Source organism: Notothenia rossii (assembly GCF_949606895.1).
Source record: "Notothenia rossii genome assembly, chromosome: 11".
Lineage (NCBI taxonomy): Eukaryota > Metazoa > Chordata > Actinopteri > Perciformes > Nototheniidae > Notothenia > Notothenia rossii.
This window is the reverse complement of record NC_136910.1, coordinates 18,599,498-18,621,320: the sequence shown is the minus strand read 5'-3', so window position 1 is coordinate 18,621,320 and position 21,823 is coordinate 18,599,498. Positions and strand designations below refer to the sequence as shown.

The 21,823-nt window shown below is 40.4% G+C and overlaps 1 protein-coding gene across 5 annotated transcripts in view; it reads left to right on the top strand.

Moving 5' to 3' along the window:
• thrab (thyroid hormone receptor alpha b) overlaps positions 1–21,823 on the top strand; it is a 216,573-nt gene that overhangs the window by 160,856 nt on the left and 33,894 nt on the right. For all 5 annotated transcript variants that reach the window (XM_079660061.1, XM_079660059.1, XM_079660060.1 and 2 more), the window contains one exon: positions 20,178–20,526. In XM_079660061.1, coding sequence (XP_079516187.1) covers positions 20,471–20,526 — 56 coding nt within the window. In that variant the 5' untranslated portion in view covers positions 20,178–20,470. The remainder of the gene's footprint in view (positions 1–20,177; positions 20,527–21,823) is intronic.

Sequence of the window (21,823 nt, the reverse complement as noted above, 5' to 3'; positions counted from 1 at the left end):
ATGGTTAATGATTTCATGATGATGACAGGGGCGACATTGTATAGTAAGATTCAGAAGTCTGTCTGAAATCTTTTCCACAACAATAGTAATTACACTTTGCAATACAAATTAGAAAAATAATTATATGCAAAATCAATATGAAGATAGTGTTCAACCCAACCCCCTGCTTCATCACCACACAGGCCGGGTCAGTTTCAACGATGTAACCTGATGTAGGCGTAACGGGATTAATTCATGTGGAGGGTGTGTTATAGTATATGTTATAGATCAGGTTTGTCCTCCAGCTACATATTCGTCTATATATGTCGTTTCTATTTTTTTCGCACCAGGAAGATGTTTCATGGAACAAAACAGAAATGTAAGACTTTAAAGAAAAGAAGTGTTATAGTGACATTGTATAATCAGGAAAAGATGTGAAAGATAGAAGGCCTCCAGCAGGAAAAGCTGGTCAGTCAATTATATTATTAATGGCTCTGCACCAACATGTAGATCTCCCCGATATGAGCTCTGCTGGCATGTTAACATTAATCGACAGCCCATTAGTCTAATGATAGGCCGCATGAGCTCCAGGCCGCTGGCAGAGGCCTGCTGTTTGTGTTTGGGTGCAGCTGTTAGAGGGGCTGTGGCTGCGGCATAATGGCCTCTTATAGCGTTTACATCTGAACAGACGCAGGGCAGGGGTCCCGTCCAACAGACCACGTGTCCTTCATTTCATCTTTATGGTTTTATCCCTTAAATGTTTTATATTTTAGTTGTTAAAATATCATTTTTTGCAGCGTTTTAATAATGGCATTGTTAATGGTTGCAAATGTTGATATATTAAATAATTCACATATCCTAGAACTGCGTAACAATGCTTCAAGATTATGCATGGTTTAAGAGCGTTTTATAGCATAATGTAAATAAATAGGCATAAGCATGCTTCATATAAATACAATGTATATAATACAAATTAATAATATGAAACCATTTATGTCATTGAAGTACACTTTAATAGGGGGGATAAAGGTGCATTGGGATGACTAACATTGGTTAGTTGAGTTCAGCTACTCAATAAAATTGGATAGTTATCAATTTAGTTTTCATGGCGGCTTAAGGGCTACCCCCACAATAGAGGTTAATTATCTCAATAATGATATGAACTGGATATCTTAATTGGTAATTTCACAAATGTAATCAAATGTGACAATCAGGAATGCCAAGGGGATACATGCACACACAATTTTCTATCATCTCTCAGTCGGCTACCTAAAAGAAGAGAAAATAATTTAAATGAAATCTTTAAATGGGACAACAGGGACGTTACCTAATGATGGCCCCTGCAAAGCCTGTCCTCAGGTAGGGTTAGTGCACACAACGTTCTCAAACAGGCTGTATATACTCTGTACATACAGCGTAGACTGGATGACCCAAAAAGTCCTGCTGTTCCAGGTCTGTCAAACAATTCTTCTTGTGCACTTAATGCTATATGACTGTGTTGTTCTTATATGTATTCATTCCCTGCTGTCATAGTGTATTGCATTAGGAGATGTTTATCATTAGGTCTTGACGTATATGGCACAGAATGTCCTCATAGACTTCCCCTTATATGTCCTCCTTTCTACAATCTCCCAGCTCATCTTCTTCTTCTTTTTGTTGCCAGCTTCCCCTTTTCTGTCTTTTATCTTTGTCATTGGAATGGATGCTGAAGCAGCTGTTTGGACTTCAGCAGCACGGCTCTGATATCGATTTCTAGAGTGATGCTGCCTGTCAAATTAATCAATTATTTTTAGCATGAATTATTTATTGTGTTTTAGGGGAAAGGACGAAGGCGTGCAATACGTATTTAGTTTTCTTTCCTAATGTGTGGATACTGCTTGAATATCCGTGAGAACATTGTAAATATTATACATCCTGTTCAGTTTGCCAAATGTTTCATTTTGCTCAGGAACAGACAATGTTCATGATTAGCTACATGATCTTCTGTAAATATTATCTTTTTCCTGGATCCCTCTTATCTTTAAACGGTACATCACATCTTGACATGTTCAGTGCATAGACTTTATATAGGAAGTCTATGCACTTAGCCACAGTGATGTCACCCTGGTTTGCGGAACATCTTTTTAAAGCCTTGACCGGAATTGACCTTTGCACAGCGCCGAATAACATATTTGAAGCCAACCAACATTTTACAAATGCTTTTCATAAACTGAAATCACACTGTGAAAGGGTTAACGTTCTATGGACAGCACCAAAACTGAACAACCACAAGGTAGCCAACTATCAATCACAGGGTAGCAACGCCCTTAAGCATATCCTGCTTTATGTACATCTTACTATACATAAAAACATAATGAACATCGTGCTGTATTAAAGAATTCTTGAAACCAGTCATTGAGCACATACACTCAATAATATAATTTAATAAGATAATAAATCAAGTGAGAAGTAGGACCATTTTCTCAGACCAATGGAGTGGCCACCTGCTGTTTCATTAGAAACAATGCAGGTTTAAGGCACTTCCACATGGACTTAACTTCTCAGACCCTGTGGTTGCTCCTTGGTTCAGAGTCATTCAGGCCTGCGCGTTGCTAAAAAAACATGAACAAATGTAACAAACACTCAGAAAAGCTCAAATCGAAAATCCCTTTTTAGGTTGTGCTTAAGTTGTATAAACACATTTCTCTCAGTAAGTAGTATAGGCATATAGAGCTCGCCTCCTCTGTGCTATGGTCGCTACCTGCCTTCTGCTACTCTAGCAGCAATAAGCTCTGTTTCAGAGATCATTGCAGGACACTCTCCCTTCCAACACAGCTCTCTGCTCAGTTTAAGTAGAACAAATCCCACATGTACTGCTGCAGCACAGTGTCCCATGGCAGCATATCATCACGTCTCCGTCTATGATGCTTTTCTAACGCCACAGTCAAATCTCCCAGCTCTGCTTTCCACCGCTGGGCTTAATGGGGCGAGGCAGAGCTTATTCACTATTTATGTCACTTGGGCTCGTCCTGTAACACAGTGAAGAATAATAGCCCTCTACTGAACTTTATTCCCAGGGATGTGAGTTAACCGTTTCAGCGGGAAAAGAGCCCTTTTTTGATCTCGGGGTTTTTTTTCAAGTTTTTTTGTCGACCCTAGTGTTGGCTGAGTCCCACTTGTCTAATGAGAGCTGTGGGAGCAGGAGACACTGGATCTGCTATTGCACTCTGTGTGGCCTAGAATAGCCAGTTACTGTAGTTAATTAATTGTCTTTGAGTCACGAAAACTTTGATGTCTTTCTAGGGTCAAATTGATAAGTGAAGGAATTATTTTGACATCAGTGGAATGTATATAATGGCAGAATTCCTCTCGCGTCCATGCTACAGTATGCACTCTGCATTTCTATCTTTGGGTAAAACTTGCTTGAGTCCTCTTTGCTTTGGTATGATTGCAATGCATGTGGTCTTCAAACAAATGTCCTGTTTTTACTTGTGTAACATGATTATGCTTTTGTTTTGGCTTGAAAGATTTGGATTCATTGACTACCAGACTATCAAATATTTATCTTCAGGGATTGGAATACGGACCCTATATTTTTCCAATAATGGTAGTAACTTAATGAGACTGAAGTTATTTGAGGATGTCTTCTTGTGTGAAATGTCCTGTTTTTGAGAGCACTGCTTCATGTTGGATACGCTTTATTATTAACATTTGCGTTGGAGGTCTTTTATCTTGTAATCGCCAGTATGAAAGGAAGGAATTTAAAACATAATAAATAGTGGATTCATAGAACTGTAAAAAAGAAAAAGATAAAAGCCTGCTTCTGTCCTCAGTTTCCCTATTTATTAGTTTGGAGAGCGCCAGTGGAGTGTGAAACTGTTTAAAGCTGCCTTTCTTTTTTTATTAATTAATCTGTTATCTTTCTCTTAAATGTCTTAACATTGTATAAACGTTCAATGGTTAGCTTTCTGATTGATTTTTATGATGATCATTTGATAAACAAAGATGTTGATTAATTATATCTCAATTGACTACCGGTAATTCAATCAATCAATTGACTAATTCAAGCACTATTTTGCACTTATTTTTTCCCATGACTGCGGTTTAGAATGTTTGGAGATTGTTCTCACCCTTTATTATGACAAAAATATTGAGATGGTCTATTACAAATATAGAAAACAAGAAAGTATACTACCGTTTCCATTTTTATAGCCGCTTTTTTAAATAAGAAACATATTTGAAAATAAGATAGAACGAAGGTCTAGCAGTGAATTATTATTTGCACCTGTTCATCCAGACAGACGTGTTCTTGGAAGGTTAAGACAGACTGCATTCCTTCCTCTATTGTGCATACGTATGTGTACGCCTGGCTGCACGCCCCGCTATATGCTGAAATCAGACATATACAGATCATGGTGTGAAGTGAGCCGTGCAGCCGCTCCGTCTCCATCTTCTTTGTTCTTCTCCCTCCTTACGTCCTCTTGTGACTCTTTGATTGAGAGGAGCCTTTGGGTAAGAGCATGCAGGGGTCAATGGGCTAGACTGAAGCAGAGCTGAATACTTATATAGTGTGTGTTGGTGTGTGCGGCCTTAAAAAGCCTGCAGTGAACTTAAGCGCACTGATCCCCTCTGACCTTTCCGTGTGTGTGTGTGCATGCATGCATCCATACAGTATGTCTGGGCGTGTTTCCAGATGACTTCGTCTGCACGTAATGCGAGTTGGCGCCTGCACAATTTAATGTATGTGCGATAGGAAGGTTTCAGGGTATGTTTGTGTATGTTGCCCTATTTTGAACACAGGTTCTGTGAAGTGTGAAGGAGCCTCGCTGCCATCTGTTTTCCATAACGGCTGGTGTGCATCAGGTCGAACAGGACCGTCTCGCTGTAGTTCTTCCTCATTCCTGGCCCCGTCAAGCAGTGCATATGCAGCGCCGGCTCCCCCCTCCAGGGCTTCAACTGCTCAGACAGAAACATAGCGCACGTGCTGTTCCTTTTGTCCTATAGGCTCCTCAATCACCATACAGGTTCATTGAATGTTCAAACCAGACATTTTCCTCCGTTGCAATTTGTTGTACCAATTTATGTTTTTTTATCCAGACACCATTAAGATGTAACGTTACAGCACTTTTCCTTTTTTCACAATTAATTTTCAATTTTGACCTTAGCAGATATTTTACAAATCTATGTACATTTGCTAGACTAACATTGATAGGATAATGCTAAATGCTAAATCCTATTGTAACAGTAGGAGAGGTACAAAACAGTCATAGAGCAAACTCATACGTCTACCCTAATATCTGCTAACATTAGCCGCCAAAACGAACAGCTCCCACCAGACCAAGAATTGCCATAGCAGTAAAACCACATATAAAAACGGGAAGAGGTATATTTTTGTTAAATTAGATCAACTACATTTGTAAGTAGAAGATTGTCTTATTTCCGAATTAAATAATTCACAGCAGGCTTTAATTAAAAGCTAACAGGACCATGGAAAGAGTTCCGCCTCATGTAATACATATGGTGCCTAGTTTCTTGCTTTGCCTTGAACATTAGTTTGATTATCTTGTATCCAATTTCTGCACACATTCGTCATATTACGATATTAATTGAGCCTGAAATGTGAAACAGAAGGAATAGAGAAAAAGCAAAGAACCCCTTTTTATTGTAAGGAGGGAATGTGGGCTGCTGTTTTCTTTCTGTAATCTAGTGTGTAACCAATAAAACCCCTCACTTTTACGATATTTGTGCATCGTTCACCAGGAGTTTCCACACTCGAGCTTGTATTCTGATAATACAATGAAATAGATAGATACTAGGTTACTGTCTTGTTAAGCCTTCAAAGACCATTTAACCTGTTTGGAATGTTGAAGCCTAACATGAAATAAAATAAGGTAGAAGGCCTTGGTGGACGGATTTATAAGACGTTAAAAGCTGGATTGACTCCCACAGAGTCAAGTGTTTATCTGCCTCTAACTCAAGCACAACACTTGCTTTTGTGTTGAAGACCCCCCCCCCCCCCGCCCATCAAACATTTTTTGTTATGCTACAATCGGATGTCTGAGTGTCACATTTCAGAATGATGTATTTGCAGAGTTGAAAGAATAAAAGGCCGTTTTAACGTTCTTCTGCTGAAGAGGAAAAGGTTTCTCTGTGCTCACCTCAGTTCTGAGGTTAACACGTGGACGTGCCATCAGGTTTCTGTGACATCACAATGAGCTGCGAGGCTACTCATGGTCGAAGTATGCAACTTCCACAAGTGTGATGTGGAAACTTGAAACCTCCAGTACACATACCGTACGCTGAGAAAGGAATTTTCGGTAAGGAAGGGAGTAGTGTATATAATTTGTAAAACTTATACCCAGCAATTAAACTATTTTGTAAAAGTACAAAAACCAAACAAGTGCAAAGCTGAATATTTGTATGTTTTAAAACCAGAGGGGATCTTCAACAAAAAAAGTTTACTCTGTGCTCTACACAGCCAACACGGCACATTCTAAATCTATATACAGTGTGCACATTGTACAGATATATGCCGTATAGCTCCAACGCCTCTTTTTATTGAGGCACCCGATCATTATCCAGATTCCAACCCACCAAGGCAGAAACACAAAGCTGACACTGACGAGCCGCTGACAGCACCCCCCCCCTGCCCTTTGCCCTCCCCCCATACGTCTTAGGATGCAGTGCGGCTGAGTTTCTTCAATCTTTGCCACATGTGCTCTATTTTATTTGGTCTTTGGAGTCGTTGTGGCTGCATGCTCAATTGTACGTACGTGAATTAAAAGCGCTGTTGTAGCTGCAACGTGAAAGTGAGTCCTTGAATTTTTTGTTCATTTTACAAAAAAATCTAAACAATACAAAGTAAACCTACAATTCTAATTTCACCTAGCTCACACAACCATCAAATGGTGTCCTATGGAGTGGCATTAGGCCTGACGCGTTGTAATGCTAATGTTCCTAAGCTTATCTTTGTCTATGTTTAAATGCTACTACACTATAGCTATTCTTTATAGGTGAATAAATGTGTTACTTTTGTTTACACCATTTATCAACAGTCAATTTGTATGTCTCTTCAATTGTTGTCCGTCCCATTCTCGTGTCCCACAAAGGAAATGTCTTCAAATTTGGCACAATTGTCTACATGGACTTAAGAATGAACTGATTACAATTGGGTGGTCAGAGGTCATGATCACAGAGGCCTCACATATGGCCTATACTTGTGAACGTGATATCTCAAGAACGCCCGGAGGAACCGCCTAGCGTCTAACATTTTGCAGCATCATACAGTTTGTTTTAGGTAAAAAAAGTACGCTGATGACAGATGATGTATCATCAGCACGTACATGAAGACTCGCTCCCGAGGCAGTTGGAAGACAGGTGGAGCCTGTCTGAACATACTTCCTGAAGGAGAACATTGTGCTCCTTCTCACTCTGTTGCCCTTCCTCCATTACTCTAAACTGTAATACTGACAAAGACTCAAAGACATGTTCAGGCAGCAGAAAATTCATCCTGACATCCAACACATGTGTAACTCCTTTCACTGTCTCTTCTTTAACCAATACCACACACTCACCTACACAATCTGGACCTGTTATGTATAGAATGGCACATGGAGACAATTTTCCTCAGGTTCGTCTAGGCAACTGTTAAGGCTAACTCCGGATGAACTCCTACACACTACAGAAAAACATCCCTCTTGTGCACTTACAGTACTGTGTCTGTTGCCTTTGGACTCAGTCTGCATGTGTGTGAACGTGAACCACACATGGAAAGAAAACAAGAAGAAAGATGCAATGATTGAGCAACATTTTCATATTAGTCCTTAGGGTTGTTTTCATTGAGAACTTTTTCCTTCGCCACTCGACCGTTTGGTTCTGTTTCTTATCACAGTCTTGTGCTTATGAGTCCAACAACTGTCAACCGCTCTTCTTCTTAATGTACTCATTGTGTTGAGACAATGAGTGAATTTCCTAACAGTGAGGAGTCTGTACTACGCTACACGTGTACAGCGCCTGATTGGGCGAGCGTGTGTAAATGCTAGCCTGTGTTAGCTTTCGCATGTGGGCAGCCACACCTTATGTGTGTCCGTTGTGTGTGACGAGGGCTTGCCACTAATCAGACCCAGGACCACACAGGCACTGGGACGGGGGCCTGTGGGAGTTTTGGGCCCTTAGTACCCCGACCAGACTGTCTGCCAAAAAAACCTACCTTCCAGTGGGCTGGCCCCGCTAAATTCTCTTCCTCCTTTGCCACCTTCTCCTCTTTCATAGACTGCTGTACCCAGTCAGGAAAAGATGGAGGTTATTGCAGGAGGAGGGGGTGGGGGTTGTAGTAATGGCTCTGGGGCCTCACCAGGCCTTGCAGACTTCATTACACCCCTGGGTGGGAGGGAGGGATTATTGGAGAGGGGCTGCATGTAAGAAATTACCATGTTGGTCCTTTGTGTGTGTCTGTGGTCTCTTTACAGTATGTGTTTTATTGCTCATTACAGAGGTGTCTGAGATGTGGAGATGAATGGAAAGGCTTGAGGCGGTGGAGAAAGGTGACATGGGTAACGGAGTGTGTGTGTGTGCATGAAGCTCTGTGCACATATGTGTCTTAAAAACGTATATGTATCCTCAAGTACAGTATGGTGCTGTAAAGGAACAGTTACTCCATCATAAACACATAGTATGTCTGTGTAAAAAAAGAAAATGGCATTGATGCTGAGCATAATTTCTTCTTGCAGAATAAAATAGATATTAACTATGAAGCTGAGGAGGCTGAAATAAAACAAATATATGTATTTTTTTAAATATATATTGTGCTGGTTGTACAAAAACTCATTGTCCTAGAAGGTATTCCTAATAGTACAACTAATAATATACCTATTTACAGAAAACGCATACATTTGCGTCATAGAAATACTGCTCTGCCAGCTATTTTAAGGAGCTTAAAACTTACTTAATTTTAATTCAAATGTTGGAAATTAATCATTTGGGAGCTTGGCTTACAAAAAACTTTTAGCTCTGTTGTTTCCAGGATAGTTTTAAATAATACAAGATGTAACAGTCAATTGAAATATTAAGAAATTAGGTTGAACATTCATTTTTTAAATAGATGCTGACTTTTTATACAAGTTAAGATGACTTCAATGACGTAACTCCAGTTAGTATTTATCTGCTAGAGCCTTGGTTCAAACCAGCCACCCTGTTTCAGATCGAAAAGAAAACAGCAAGCTGCTCCCTTGCCTATATATCTGTCCTCTTAAACTGGGACACGCTTGACCTGAATAACTGAATCACTGCTTCTCCGCTCACACTGGTCTCCGGGTATCATCCTATACATGGCAACTGGAGGCCGGTGAGCGTTAAGACACATAAAACATCTTGCTAAGCTTGGACCTGCTGTATCTAGGACACACGATGTCAACTCCCACTGAGCACAAGTTAAACAGCAAAACTCACTTGCTTACTGGCCTAATAACCAGGCTTCTAACCCCTCTCCAGCCATCTTGGAGCTTCTCCAGCAGAGAAAGCAGACGAGCTGCGGGCTGCATCTTAATGTTTGCCTCTCCACTGAGCTCACACTGGTGCCCCCTCAAACATCAACCCGTCCCAATTTGTTGAGGCTTTGCTATTTTGCTTTATACATTTGCACATATTTATTTCTCATTTTAATTTCTACCCATGTTTGTGCCCCTTACGCAAATCTGGTTTGTTTTATTTGAGCTGAGGCTGGTGCCTGGATCCCAGCCCTGTTTGTAAACTCCAAGAAACTGAGCACACACACACTCACTCACTCACTCTCACTCAAACAAACACACACACACACACACACACACACACACACACACACACACACACACACACACACACACACACACACACACACACACACACACACACACACACACACACACACACACACTCACACACAAAATACTCACCGCCAAGTTTGCAAAGTGCCAAACTACATGCACACGTCATAAACACACAGTTGCTATAGTATCATACTAATATGGGAGATGTGAATCTGTTCCTAAATGTGCAAAAAAGATGTACTTTAAAACAAAAAAAAATTTAAAGCACACATTTATGGGTAATAAATATGGTTTATTCATTTAGCATATGTTCATTCATAAGAGGAAAAAAAGATTAATTTGTCGGGTTTTTTGGGGAAAAATCTAAATAAAACATTTTTAAAACGACACCTTCACCTATTCAGAAAGAAACATACAGTAAGTTGATATGTTTTTGTTTTATTGCTGTGGCCCTTTGGGGGGGTTTCTCTCTTGCTCCACGTTTATTATGGGAAGAGGAGACCTCTCCCCAGGCAGTTGGCATAGCAACAGCAACCAAGTGTGTGCGTGTTTGCACCAGAGGGATGAAGGCAGGGGAACAGGAGGGAGGCCAAAGCGGTGTGATGGCCCAGATTGCTGGCACAGTCTGACAAACTTGCCCGTGCACACCCAAAGTCACACAGTCACACAGTCACACACACACACACACACACACACACACACACACACACACACACACACACACACACACACACACACACACACACACACACACACACACACACACACACACACACACACACACACACACACACACACACACACACACACACACACACACACACACACACACACACACACACACAGTGGTGCTCCAGGTTAGGCTCAGGGCCTACACCCACACATACATCCTCTCCTCAGGCCTGCTATGTTGGCAATGCCAGCTAAAGCCGCCTGTTGGATGCATCGAGCGTACACCAACACACACGCATTGATAAAGTAGTAGCAAATTACACACACACACACACACACACACACAGCGAAAATGGATTTCCCTACTCTGCTACTAGCCCATCTAATTATACCACCTGCTCATGCTGAAACACACAAACATACATACCACACACACTCATACCTTTCACAGAGTAAAATTTGGCATGACTGCTGCCTCCAAATTTTTTTACCCACAATGCAACAAACTTGCATGTGTGTGTGAGATCGTGCACACTTTGTCGGTTTTAAACTGACCTTTAAATTATGTAAATCTTCATCTTAAAACACTACTATTTAACTTGTTTAGTGGCTTCCCTTTCGATTTAGTTTGTAATCACTATGCTGATGTAATGTAATGATAGAGGCTATCTACATGTGGAAACTGTACAAACCACTCCTTATTAAAGGCACTTCAATTTCCCCATAACATCCCCCAAGCACTCTGCGGTAATCTTAAATCTATCTTCCTCTGTGTTGTCTATTATAATCAGACAATTCCATAAGCTGTGAGGAAATAAGCACGTGTGGGGAAGTGGACATCTACAGGAAAACAATGGGGAAAAGAGCACATACCGACAGTGTCCAGTAGTTTCACACAGAGTGCAGTTTTTCTTAAGGTGGGCTGAGGAGGACTTGTCAGGCGGGAGGAAAGGCAGAATGTCTGTTTAGGAGAGTTTCCTGGAAAGAGTACAGGGTTAGCTGAGGTTGGAAAATACACATTAAACAGGATAATTTGATTTGACAAAAAAATCAAATCAACTTCCTCTCCTTGGACTTGTCAGGCTCTGCAGCATTGAAAGAGACCACCTTAAGAAACTGAAAAAAATCTGCAAAACTGCAAGTGGAGGAATAGAGAAGCAGTGAAAAAAATAGAAGTGAGCTGGATTTGTTTTCCAAACGCAGTCACATTCTTGGCAGTGCCTTAGCTTGTCCTTGCCAAAGGAGGGTGGGAAGAGGAGGGATGAGAGAGGTAGAGAGAGAGTGCTTTTCTTTATTGTTTCCTTATTGCTACCCGCCCTCTGCGTTAAAAAAGGAATATGTTAACATTATCTATCAGACTAGATTTACTTTAATCCTTGGCCTTAACTCACATCGCCTGAAAGCAGACACATGTGTTTTTATCTTTTTTCCATATGTCTTGTTAAAGTATACATTGCCTAATTTAGCCCCTGCTGACATGATGTTCTATTTTTTGTTTGGTCTTCATGCTTGCACAAGGCAGTCACATAATGTCCACGTGCACATCTCTCAATGTCTTCTGCTCGCTTTGTCTGTCTGTATGTAAGCATTTAAAAGTAAATCCAGCATACTTTACAGAAAGTTCACGCAACAGATTAATGGTTGCAGTCGTTGGTAAAGTACCAAACATTTGCTGTAATGTGAATATGTTTGATATCAGCTGCCTCTGACAACACTTGACTCAATATAATAACTAGTTGCCGTCTTTGTTTTGTCCACTTACAACCTTAAAAAGATGCATTAAGGAGACTACATGAAGGCAAAACACTAAAAAACACACTGAATGGGGGCACAAAACATCTGTTGTGTTTATGTCAGCCTGTCATGATGCTACTTGTCAACATTAACATGTCATCTTCTGTCATGGGAAGATAAAAGGGTAAGAAAGAGCTGCTGTAGCATGATTAGAGAGTTAGCCCTGCGAGTATGCAGATGTCCTGTGTAAATGTATGTGTTCGCCTGCTCACCAGTGCCAGGTGCCGGGCAGCTCTGCCTCGCTGTGCCACCGCTATTCCCCTTGAACAGCTTCTGCTCTTGACAGTAAAGGTGCCATTGAGCAGGCAGCTGACCTCTAATGTTGCTCAGTGATGGAAAACTGGTGTTACCGGGCAACTACTTGATGTAAATGTATTTTCTGGGTAAACAGGTTTTTAAAAAGAGCTGCAGCCTTTCCGTTTGCGTGTCTCATCTTTCCATACCCAACTGACTCTGCTTTCCTGTTCCAACGTCTTCATCTCTGTCTGCCTCTTGGGCTTTGTTGCAATCATGGATGGATTATGAAACAATGATCCCCTGGATAGGCAGAAATATATAAACCACCCCCACCCTTCCTACATAAGATCAAGCCAGCCACAGTGAAACACAAAACTCATCATGTGTGGTTGTTTTGTGGACATTTTGTCATATTATGTCTTTATATAGTTGTCCTTTGTCTTCCTTTGTAGTTGTATTGTGGTTTTGGCGACGCAAATTGCATTAGTGCGCCATGTGTCCCTGTGTACCCAGCCTTGTGTCCTTGGCTGCTGCAGACATATCTATAAGCACACCCAAACTCACATACTGTACATGCAAACAAAATAACACACTGTTACCAGACGAGTCAGGGTAGGACACAGTGTTCCCGTTTCACCACTGTGGGATTTAGTGTGTGTACTATATAAAGATGTATTGATACAGAGGGATACACACGCCCTGTTCTTACATACCGAGCTTAGGGAGTTGTTCAAATGTAAGGGAACTATTATTTGCTTGTTATACAACTGCATTTAGGACACATGAGAGGGAAACTGAGTGCTGCTGTTGATAGCTTGCAAGTTTGCGGTGTCAAATGATGTCAAAGTTCAGACGGTTTGAAACTAGAGTCATGTTTTGCCATATTTCTTGAGCAGTTTCCTTCGCCGGGCGTAGCAAGCTGCTGATTCAAGTGCTATTTCTCCCACCATAACAAATAAATGGGTGTATGCAGCTTCTGAGTTTGTGTCTTTGTCCTTCACCTGACAAGGCATGAAACCCCAAATCACCAGTTGTGGGTGTGAAAACATTTAGGTTAAACATTAACATGTTATTCTATGCAGACGTCTGCGTTCATGCAAACCTTACAGCCACAAGGTCACATTGTAAAGAAATGTCTGTAAAGATAGCTTTTAGTCACTTTGCTGTGACCTATTAGCACCTATTAATAACCCCTGACAGTAATTAGCCTGGCGAGAGAGAGAGCATGAAACATGATCTCTTTGCCTTTGACTGCTTGTGACCCTTCAGTACTAACTGACACCCACCTCCCCCATCTACACCTCAACCATCAGACTGCGTGCGACACATCAACAACATGACCCGGCCTGTTCCATTACTTAACCGCTAATTGTTTAGGCCGCCCTTGGGAGTCGGGAGCACTGAACCCGCGTCTGCTGTCATGGTGTGAATTTTAAGAAGGGTCCTCATCCGCTTAAAGGCTAAAAACATCATATTCCTCTGAGGCTACATCTTACCTGTTACCCTTTTATCCCTCTGCCTCCATGGGGACATACTGTATATGTGGAGATCCTGAGAAAGAAGTGAACATGGTCAACATGAAACTCTTTTCCTGGTAACAAGAAATTGGCACATCCGAGCTGACATGTGATCTGCTACAGAACAAACCAGCAGCTGCAGGAATCATGTAGTAGTATTAACAGGTGTTCTGTGCACTGTGCCACCCCCCTTAAAATTGATAATGATCGAAATAATTGGTGAAAAGGCCCTGAATCTAACCGCAGTTCCTCCGCCAAATTGTACTATGTATTTTTCCAAATTGGTGTGCGACTTTGACATTTAAATGGGACGAAATTTGAAAGGAGACGTGAGGATGGAAAAAGGAGATAATGTGCAAAAAGCCAGACAGCTGTCTGCTGAGTGGCTTTACAGTTCTGTCACTACACTGAAGCATTTATCAAATAAAGGTAAAGGAATACTTCCCCTGCAGAATGAACATTTGTATAGCAAAATATATGTTTTCCTTAATAATACAAGGCAGCACAGATCTTGATATCTCACACTTTTTCTCTTTTAGACTTGTTCGTTTTCAGCTGTCTTCATGAATTGAATTGAAAACTGAGAATCTGCAGATTGAACACATTTTTTTTTTGTTGCTCATAGCATTTAGATAAAGCTAAGTTTGAATGATGGACGGACACACAAACGTGCCTGAATTCTCAGAATGAATGACTTAATCACATTTATTTATTTTTTAAATCGCTACACTGCAATCGTGGATGAGCTAATGCGTTGTTATTTGTAATGGAAACCATGTTTGCCATACCAATACTATGCATTAAAACATGCTCACTAAATATGGGTTTAATTACCTTTAAGCAGATGTTGTATTATACCAGCCACTTATGTATGTATGTGGTTTTCTGACTGTTCAACTGTAGGATTACACTGAAATTCTGATTCCAATCAGTTTTGTGTTCGGCTATAATGAGGCCTTGTGTGTGTGTATGGGAGCAGTGACTCAAGCTGTGTATACACACTTCCGTCTGGAACTCAGTTAGATTTGTGTATTAATCTGTTTGAAAGGGAAAGTGCAGGATGGTTTTCAAAACAACACTCCTTCAAAACCTTGGATCAATTATGCAGCACGCATTCAAGTCTACAAACATGCAAACTATGTCACATCCTTGAAACAAGCTATTCTTATAAACAAAATAACTTGTTTTATTCCTTTAGTTTGGTCCTTCTACCAAACAAAAGGAAAATAAAACATGTTTGCACAATGATGCTCTTTATTCCCTTTACTCTTTGCTAATGGTGTCAGAACTACAGCTCACAAACTATCAAACATATTTTAACTTCATTAAGTTAATCAACAAATCATTCCTAAATATTGTGTCAGTTCTTTAATAACACTTTCCATTGATATCGGTCCATGAAAACACATCCCCAATGTCCTTAAATGCAGTGGTTTCTTCTTGGTGTAGAACCAAATTTTAAATTGGCCTTCTTTGTGCTGAAGAAATCAGCCAGTTCTTTTCTTCTCAGACATCGATCTTTTGGGCCTGGAACAGAAGAGAAAGAGAGCAAGTCGTGTTTAATTAATTCTGAGCTTCTCCTTGCATCAGTTTGCATTTACTATTTATTCTTTTGATACATTTTAAAGGCTGTATTTCAGAGCATGCAATTAAAGGTGAACCCTGCTTCAGGGAAAATGCCAGTTTTTGGAGGCCCAATTAAAATGTTGAAGCTACACTAGAAGGGTATAAAATCAAGGCGCTGTAAAAATGTGTTTGTGTGTATGTACGTGGGCATGCTAGAAAGTACATGTTATTTTAGAAAGAAAACAACCTGAGAACCGACACAAATTTCCTAGACAATGTCACACTTTTCATTAACATTCGGTTACAAAGCACTAATTGCATTTTTAATAAATGTGAGAAAAGATTCTTAAAATATGCTTTTGTTTTGTCATTGGATTATAGCGTTTAGACTGATTTAAAGAGGCCCTATCATGCTTCTTAGGGGTTTTCCCTTTCCTGTTGTTATATTGGTTTTAGTGCATGTAAATGGTCTGTAAAGGCTCAAATCTCTCCCACACTCATTAAAGCATGTAAACATGTCATAGTAGAGGATCAAAAAACAAGTATGAACCTGGAAAATAGCATGCTGTCCATAAGCCCATGCACCGCATACTTTTTTTTTCACGTGTACGCTAGTACCTTGGTACTCCTAGTTGCATCAAAAAATGTCTTAATGGGTTCAATTTGAAGCTGTTGTAATGTACTTTGGATTGAAAGGTTACCCAGGAACACGTTCCACTAAAGCCATTCATCACCTTCTCTTGTAAATGTACATGTTTTTTAAAATGATTTGCTTCCTGATACAATGAAAGCATGGTGTGCTGCATGTCGTTTTGTCTTGCTCGTTGCAGCAAGCAGACCATAAATGGTTGTATAATGAATCCCTAACTGACACTGTTCAAATTCCAGGCATTTATCTATGTATGTACAATCGTGCTTTAAAGCTGCTGAACGCCCTAGATCTGCCTTTTGACACGCCCTGTTCTTCTCCTGTTATTCGTCTTCCAGCTCCGATAAGCGGGTTATGTTGTCTCCACTCCAAAAATGACCTAAATCAAGTCTTTTATTTACCTTTCATCAACTTACAGTCTGTGCCTTTCTCCAAAAATACTGTGTATTATTTCAATCTCACTTTATCTCCTTCTTTCTCACTTTGGCTCCTTATCTCCCCTCTTTCCTCAGCTCAAAGTATGCTATGTACTCTTTTCTGCCCCAGACCACTTTACAAACTGTATTTTCATGCCCTGACCTTGTAAATATGGGATATAAATATAAGCTTAACTTCCCGGGTGGGAGCAAAGGCAAACAAGTACATACAAGGACACAGTAGAAGGCCAGCTATATGGCTAGCATAGAGAGAGAGAGTTTTACTCCGCAGATTTATCACACTACTAGTGTTTGTTTTCTTTTTCACGTGGGAAAGAGGAAGGTAGTTAGCTTTCCTAACTTCAACTTTACGAGCAGAATAACATTTTACAGCACGTCTGGTACTCCTTAATGTTAATACTGAAAATAAAAGCAATATCAACCCTGTGTGAGCTTTTTTGTATCAATTCTCACATCAAAACGTATTGTGCTATCATGTGCTATACAATTGGTTGAGTCAAATGGGCAGAAAAATATGCAGATTATTTTGTTCATCTTCAGTCATTATTTATGCAAATGTGGCAGGCAATGCTGTTTTCACCCTCTGAAATATGCAAATATTGTGATTTTACATCACATCAAAGCTTATAGTTGGGTACTGGATATGTATGTGTGTATTATTGGACTGACATACCAATGGCATCAAATTCATACATTTTTCCCTATTTTCACACAATATTTAGCCCTAATGAAGAATGGATGCATCTAGAAAATAGTAAGTAGATTAATTGATAATGGAAAAAATAAGTGTGTTACAGCCCTGAACCACAGAAGTATAGCATGTCCCTCCGAGGTCAGTATACTGGACCCATGGGAAACACCCAACCAGAGGCTTGAAGCTTACACGCTATATCAGCAAATATATCCCAAAAAGTGTCTTCCTCTTAAAAAAGAACAAATGTGGAACAGATTTGTTGCAGTTTATTCATACAAAGGGCAGATACATTTTTACTAGACCTTATATAAAACAACTTATTGAGGTTTTTCTCGCTAATGTTAATGAGTGTTATGAACGCATTCAGTTGCTTATCCAACAATGGGCCTCTCTCTCGTCCGTCCTCTCTGTCCCAGTGTGATAAACAGCTAATTGTTTGTGCTACAAACAACAACAGTGAGTTAGCTAGTGGCACTTGTGCAACAGTGGATCTGATAGAGAGCAGGCCTCTACTGGAGCGCACTCCATTAGTGGAAAGCCTCTGGGGATTACAGTATGTCATTACTGTCCTATTTACCATCACACCACAGATAGTCCTGCTGGGGTCAACCTGACCTTTTTTCTCATTACAATGAACGGGGGATCACGGGGGTGTTTGAGTGTAGAATATTTGTGCATGTGCTTGAAACAGTGTTGGTCTTTTAGGTAATAGGAGTCAATGAGGATATTTTTCAATAAAAACACGAGGTTCTTGTATAGATGGTTGATCAATGGAAATCAACGGATGTTAATGTTACAACAGACACCATGTTTTCCAATATAATGCAGGTCTCATGACTGAAAAGGTGTCCTCCCTCCACATCTTTCCCCTCACATCACACCATAAAACGTCGGGCACATCCTTGGTGTCCTTAAGTGAGGCACAGCTGCGTCTATTATCTTGACCTTTCAATGAGTTGTAAATAAATACGTTCCGGCATTTATAGATCTATTAACACTTTGAAGGTTGCAGCACTTCATAACTGGACCGTTCTTTATATCAGCTCATTTTATACTCATTTATACTAGATTAAGCAGTGACACAGAATGTGGTAACATTTACTCAACAGATTAAAGACTTTAAAAGAGGGTCTTTAAACGGTTCATAAAGTCAATGCTGCTATGAACTGAGTATACATTTTACTTTTTTAAATTTTAATCTAAAGGACCACGGCATGGGAATCAGTGTCAAACAACAAAGGCTGCAATTTACAGTACTTTTGAAAATCAATGAATCTCTTTAATAAAATGGTAAAGACAAAAAAAAAGATCTTGAATGTGCTTGTGTCGCTCAGTTCAGAACCCAGAGAGATCATCAATAAAAACAACCTTACTCCAATTTAAATTAAAGGTGGGGTAGGTAATTTTGGAGAAACCAGCTTAAGAGCGCTACTGTAGAATTTGAAAATACACAGCCGGAAAAAATCTGCCACTTCCTTGCAGAGCCCCTCCTCCAACACACGAACGCGCACATGACCAATGAGGGCACGAGATAAGTTTGTGCACAGATGGAAGGCTGACAGGCAGGTAGGCCATCCAGTTACTTTAGCCGGGCCGGCTCAGATGATTGGTCGTGCTTTTTACAGCGCTACGGCTTCCACAGATGAGATTTTTTTATGAATTTTTCGTCAAAGCACTTAAAATATTCATTGCTATCGGGATGTTAAGAGCATTCCATGGAATACAACAACAAGTGTATCTCGAGCCGGTTTCTCAAACTTACCTACCCCACCTTTAACAAATCACATTTAACTATTTTGATAATTTTACTGTCAAGCAACTAATACACATTTATTTAGCATTCATTTAAAATCATCTCACCATCACCTGAACACTTTAAACTGTTAATTTGTATTTTTGATGTATTATTACATTTTTAAAACTTTACGAGATGCCATCATTATCACACAGAATGTGTTAAGGTGTCACATTCTACATTGATCTTCATATTAAATCCCTCACCTGCAGAGAAAGTTTGTTTTGAATATGACCTGTAATCTCTCTATTAGCAAGAAAGAACAATTATAATATGAGTCGTGTCTGAGGACATTCTCATGTCCTGAATCCCAAGTGTCTGGATTAGAATTGCATTGAACCGGGGATTAGTGGAGAAAAGAATAACGCCTTACTTGACAACAGAGGAGGGAGGCAGGGGCCAATGGATCAAGACCCTCTTGAGTACACACACGCACGCGCGCACGCGCTCTTTGACACAGATTCCGCTGCTCATCTTAAAGCTACTTAACCCTGTCTGAGAGGTGACATTCCGTAAGAACTTTTCCAAGGATGTTGAACTTGAACTTGTATCACCCGCAGTTAGATTTCCCCTTTGACCTCCAGGCCACCAGATGTTTAACTTGATGTGTGACTCCTAGAAATCAACCTGTTGCTGGGTTCCCAAAGAAATCTGGTCTCTTTCCAATTATTTTATTAAGATTTGAACGCTCAGCGTGTGAAAACTCTTATTAAAGGCTGTGCGTGGGCAGGTGTGCAGAAATGAACAGTGGAAGGAACTACAATGTGCAACATTTTCTCTAAGGATTCTGGACTTTAAACGCTCATGAATGGGTTCATTTGACTCAATCTCAAATAATGGAAGTTGATAAGATCTTCATTAAAGCATGAGAAAAGATAGGAAGTAATAGCATTGCTTTTACATAATTAAAACTAACGGTTATTTTCCTTATTAATGGGTCTGCTGAATATATTCAAATGACACTATTCATTTTGAAAAACCACATAAAAGTATATTTTCTGCAGATAGACTAATACCTGGGGCAGTTTGTGACTTTGTTGATTTTTCTCTTCCAGATTGGATCTCGCTCCACCCCCCGACTCCCTGAGACTGACACCCACCTCCAGCCCAAGCCCCGCCCACTGACCTCTAACCTCTTCCAAATCTGTGGATTTCACACCGAGCCACACCGTACCGACCTCAAATCGTTTTCCTCTGGAGACCCCCTCCCCAAAAAGAAACACCCAGGGACGGGACCCTGTCATGTTTCACTGAGGGTCCCCTCCCACCTGGCGAATGACAAGTTTGCATTCGAGGGCGGGGCTTGCCTCAGTCTCTCATGATTGGCTGCTGGATGGAATTAAGGTGAATGGAACACGTGCCCAAGGAGCAGGACCCTAACCTATCAGAGGGAGAAGAGAAACGGTGAGTCTTTATGATCTCAAATCCTCCACTTATTCAAGAATTGTTCCTGGCAATTGTTTTCTGTTGGTCTGAGTAAAAGTTTTACACCAAACCTCAAGGACCCTCCCCTCCTCTTAACTGTGTCTTTGCTTATGTAAACAAACCCCTGAAATGAAGCAGGCATGTGCTTCTGGCATTACGTTACATATGGAGGAGGTTTTCTGAGGACACCCAAAAGGGAATCTTTATTTTTTTAAAGTCTCTCTTTCATCGTCTCGATCTTTCTCATGGCGCTCTCTGTTTTTACCACTGCGCATCATTTTATTTCCGGACAAGCTTCAAGACGAAGCAGCCTCTTTTCCCCCACCTCACCTTAAAGCTACATCTGACCCCGACGCTCCTCCCCCTGCTCCTTCATGCTGGCCGGCCCGAACACAAACAAATTGTTTCAGGCCTTTCTCATAAATGAAAACATAATATTAGTGGAATGGAGCTCCTCTCATAGTGCAGCTGAGGGAGGAAGGGGCCCTCTGTGTGGGAGAGGCCTGTGGGTAAAGCAATGTGTTATCAGTCAATATATAATCTGCTTTGGCTTTCAGAGAAGAGTTCAATATCAATGTGCTATGAAAGTTTTAGGGGACATTCCTTGAATTAGAAACTTAATCTCACTTTCTGGGAATAACTAAAGTTGTAATGCTGACGACTGCTTATGTCTGGGAGTATAAATATGGCTCTGATGTGGAGTAAGTTCTTGGAAGCTTCTGTTTAATCAGTGCTTTCCCTAATCTGTATTCATCATGCTGATAAGTTGCAGACACAACATAAAAATATTGCTTTCTTTTGTATTTATTTTTTTATCTTTAAACCAAGCCCTTGTGTTTACAACATGTAGTGTTTACCTCTTTAACAGAGTAAGTGGATCGGAGGAACACAACACAGCCCAAACCTTTCACATGTATCCTTTTTTAACAATATGTTTATAGATTTCTTCAAAACGTTGTTACAAAAAAAGAAGATGATATAGGACCCTGGCGCGCTCCGCATAGATTCATATGATTTCCAGTCTTTCAATAAAATTAACATGTACTTGATATATACACTTATACATGCATGCATAATAATAACAAATAATATTAAAATAAATAAAAAAACACACACCAGCGGGGATTTAAACCTGTGTATGTCTCTATAATAAAACTAGACTGCATGCAATGATAGTGTAATAATAAAGCACCGTGCTGAGAGACGTGCTGACTGCTCACAGCTCCACTGAGTCTCCATGTGCTGTGGTACAGCTTGTGTTAAGAAAGTCAATCCG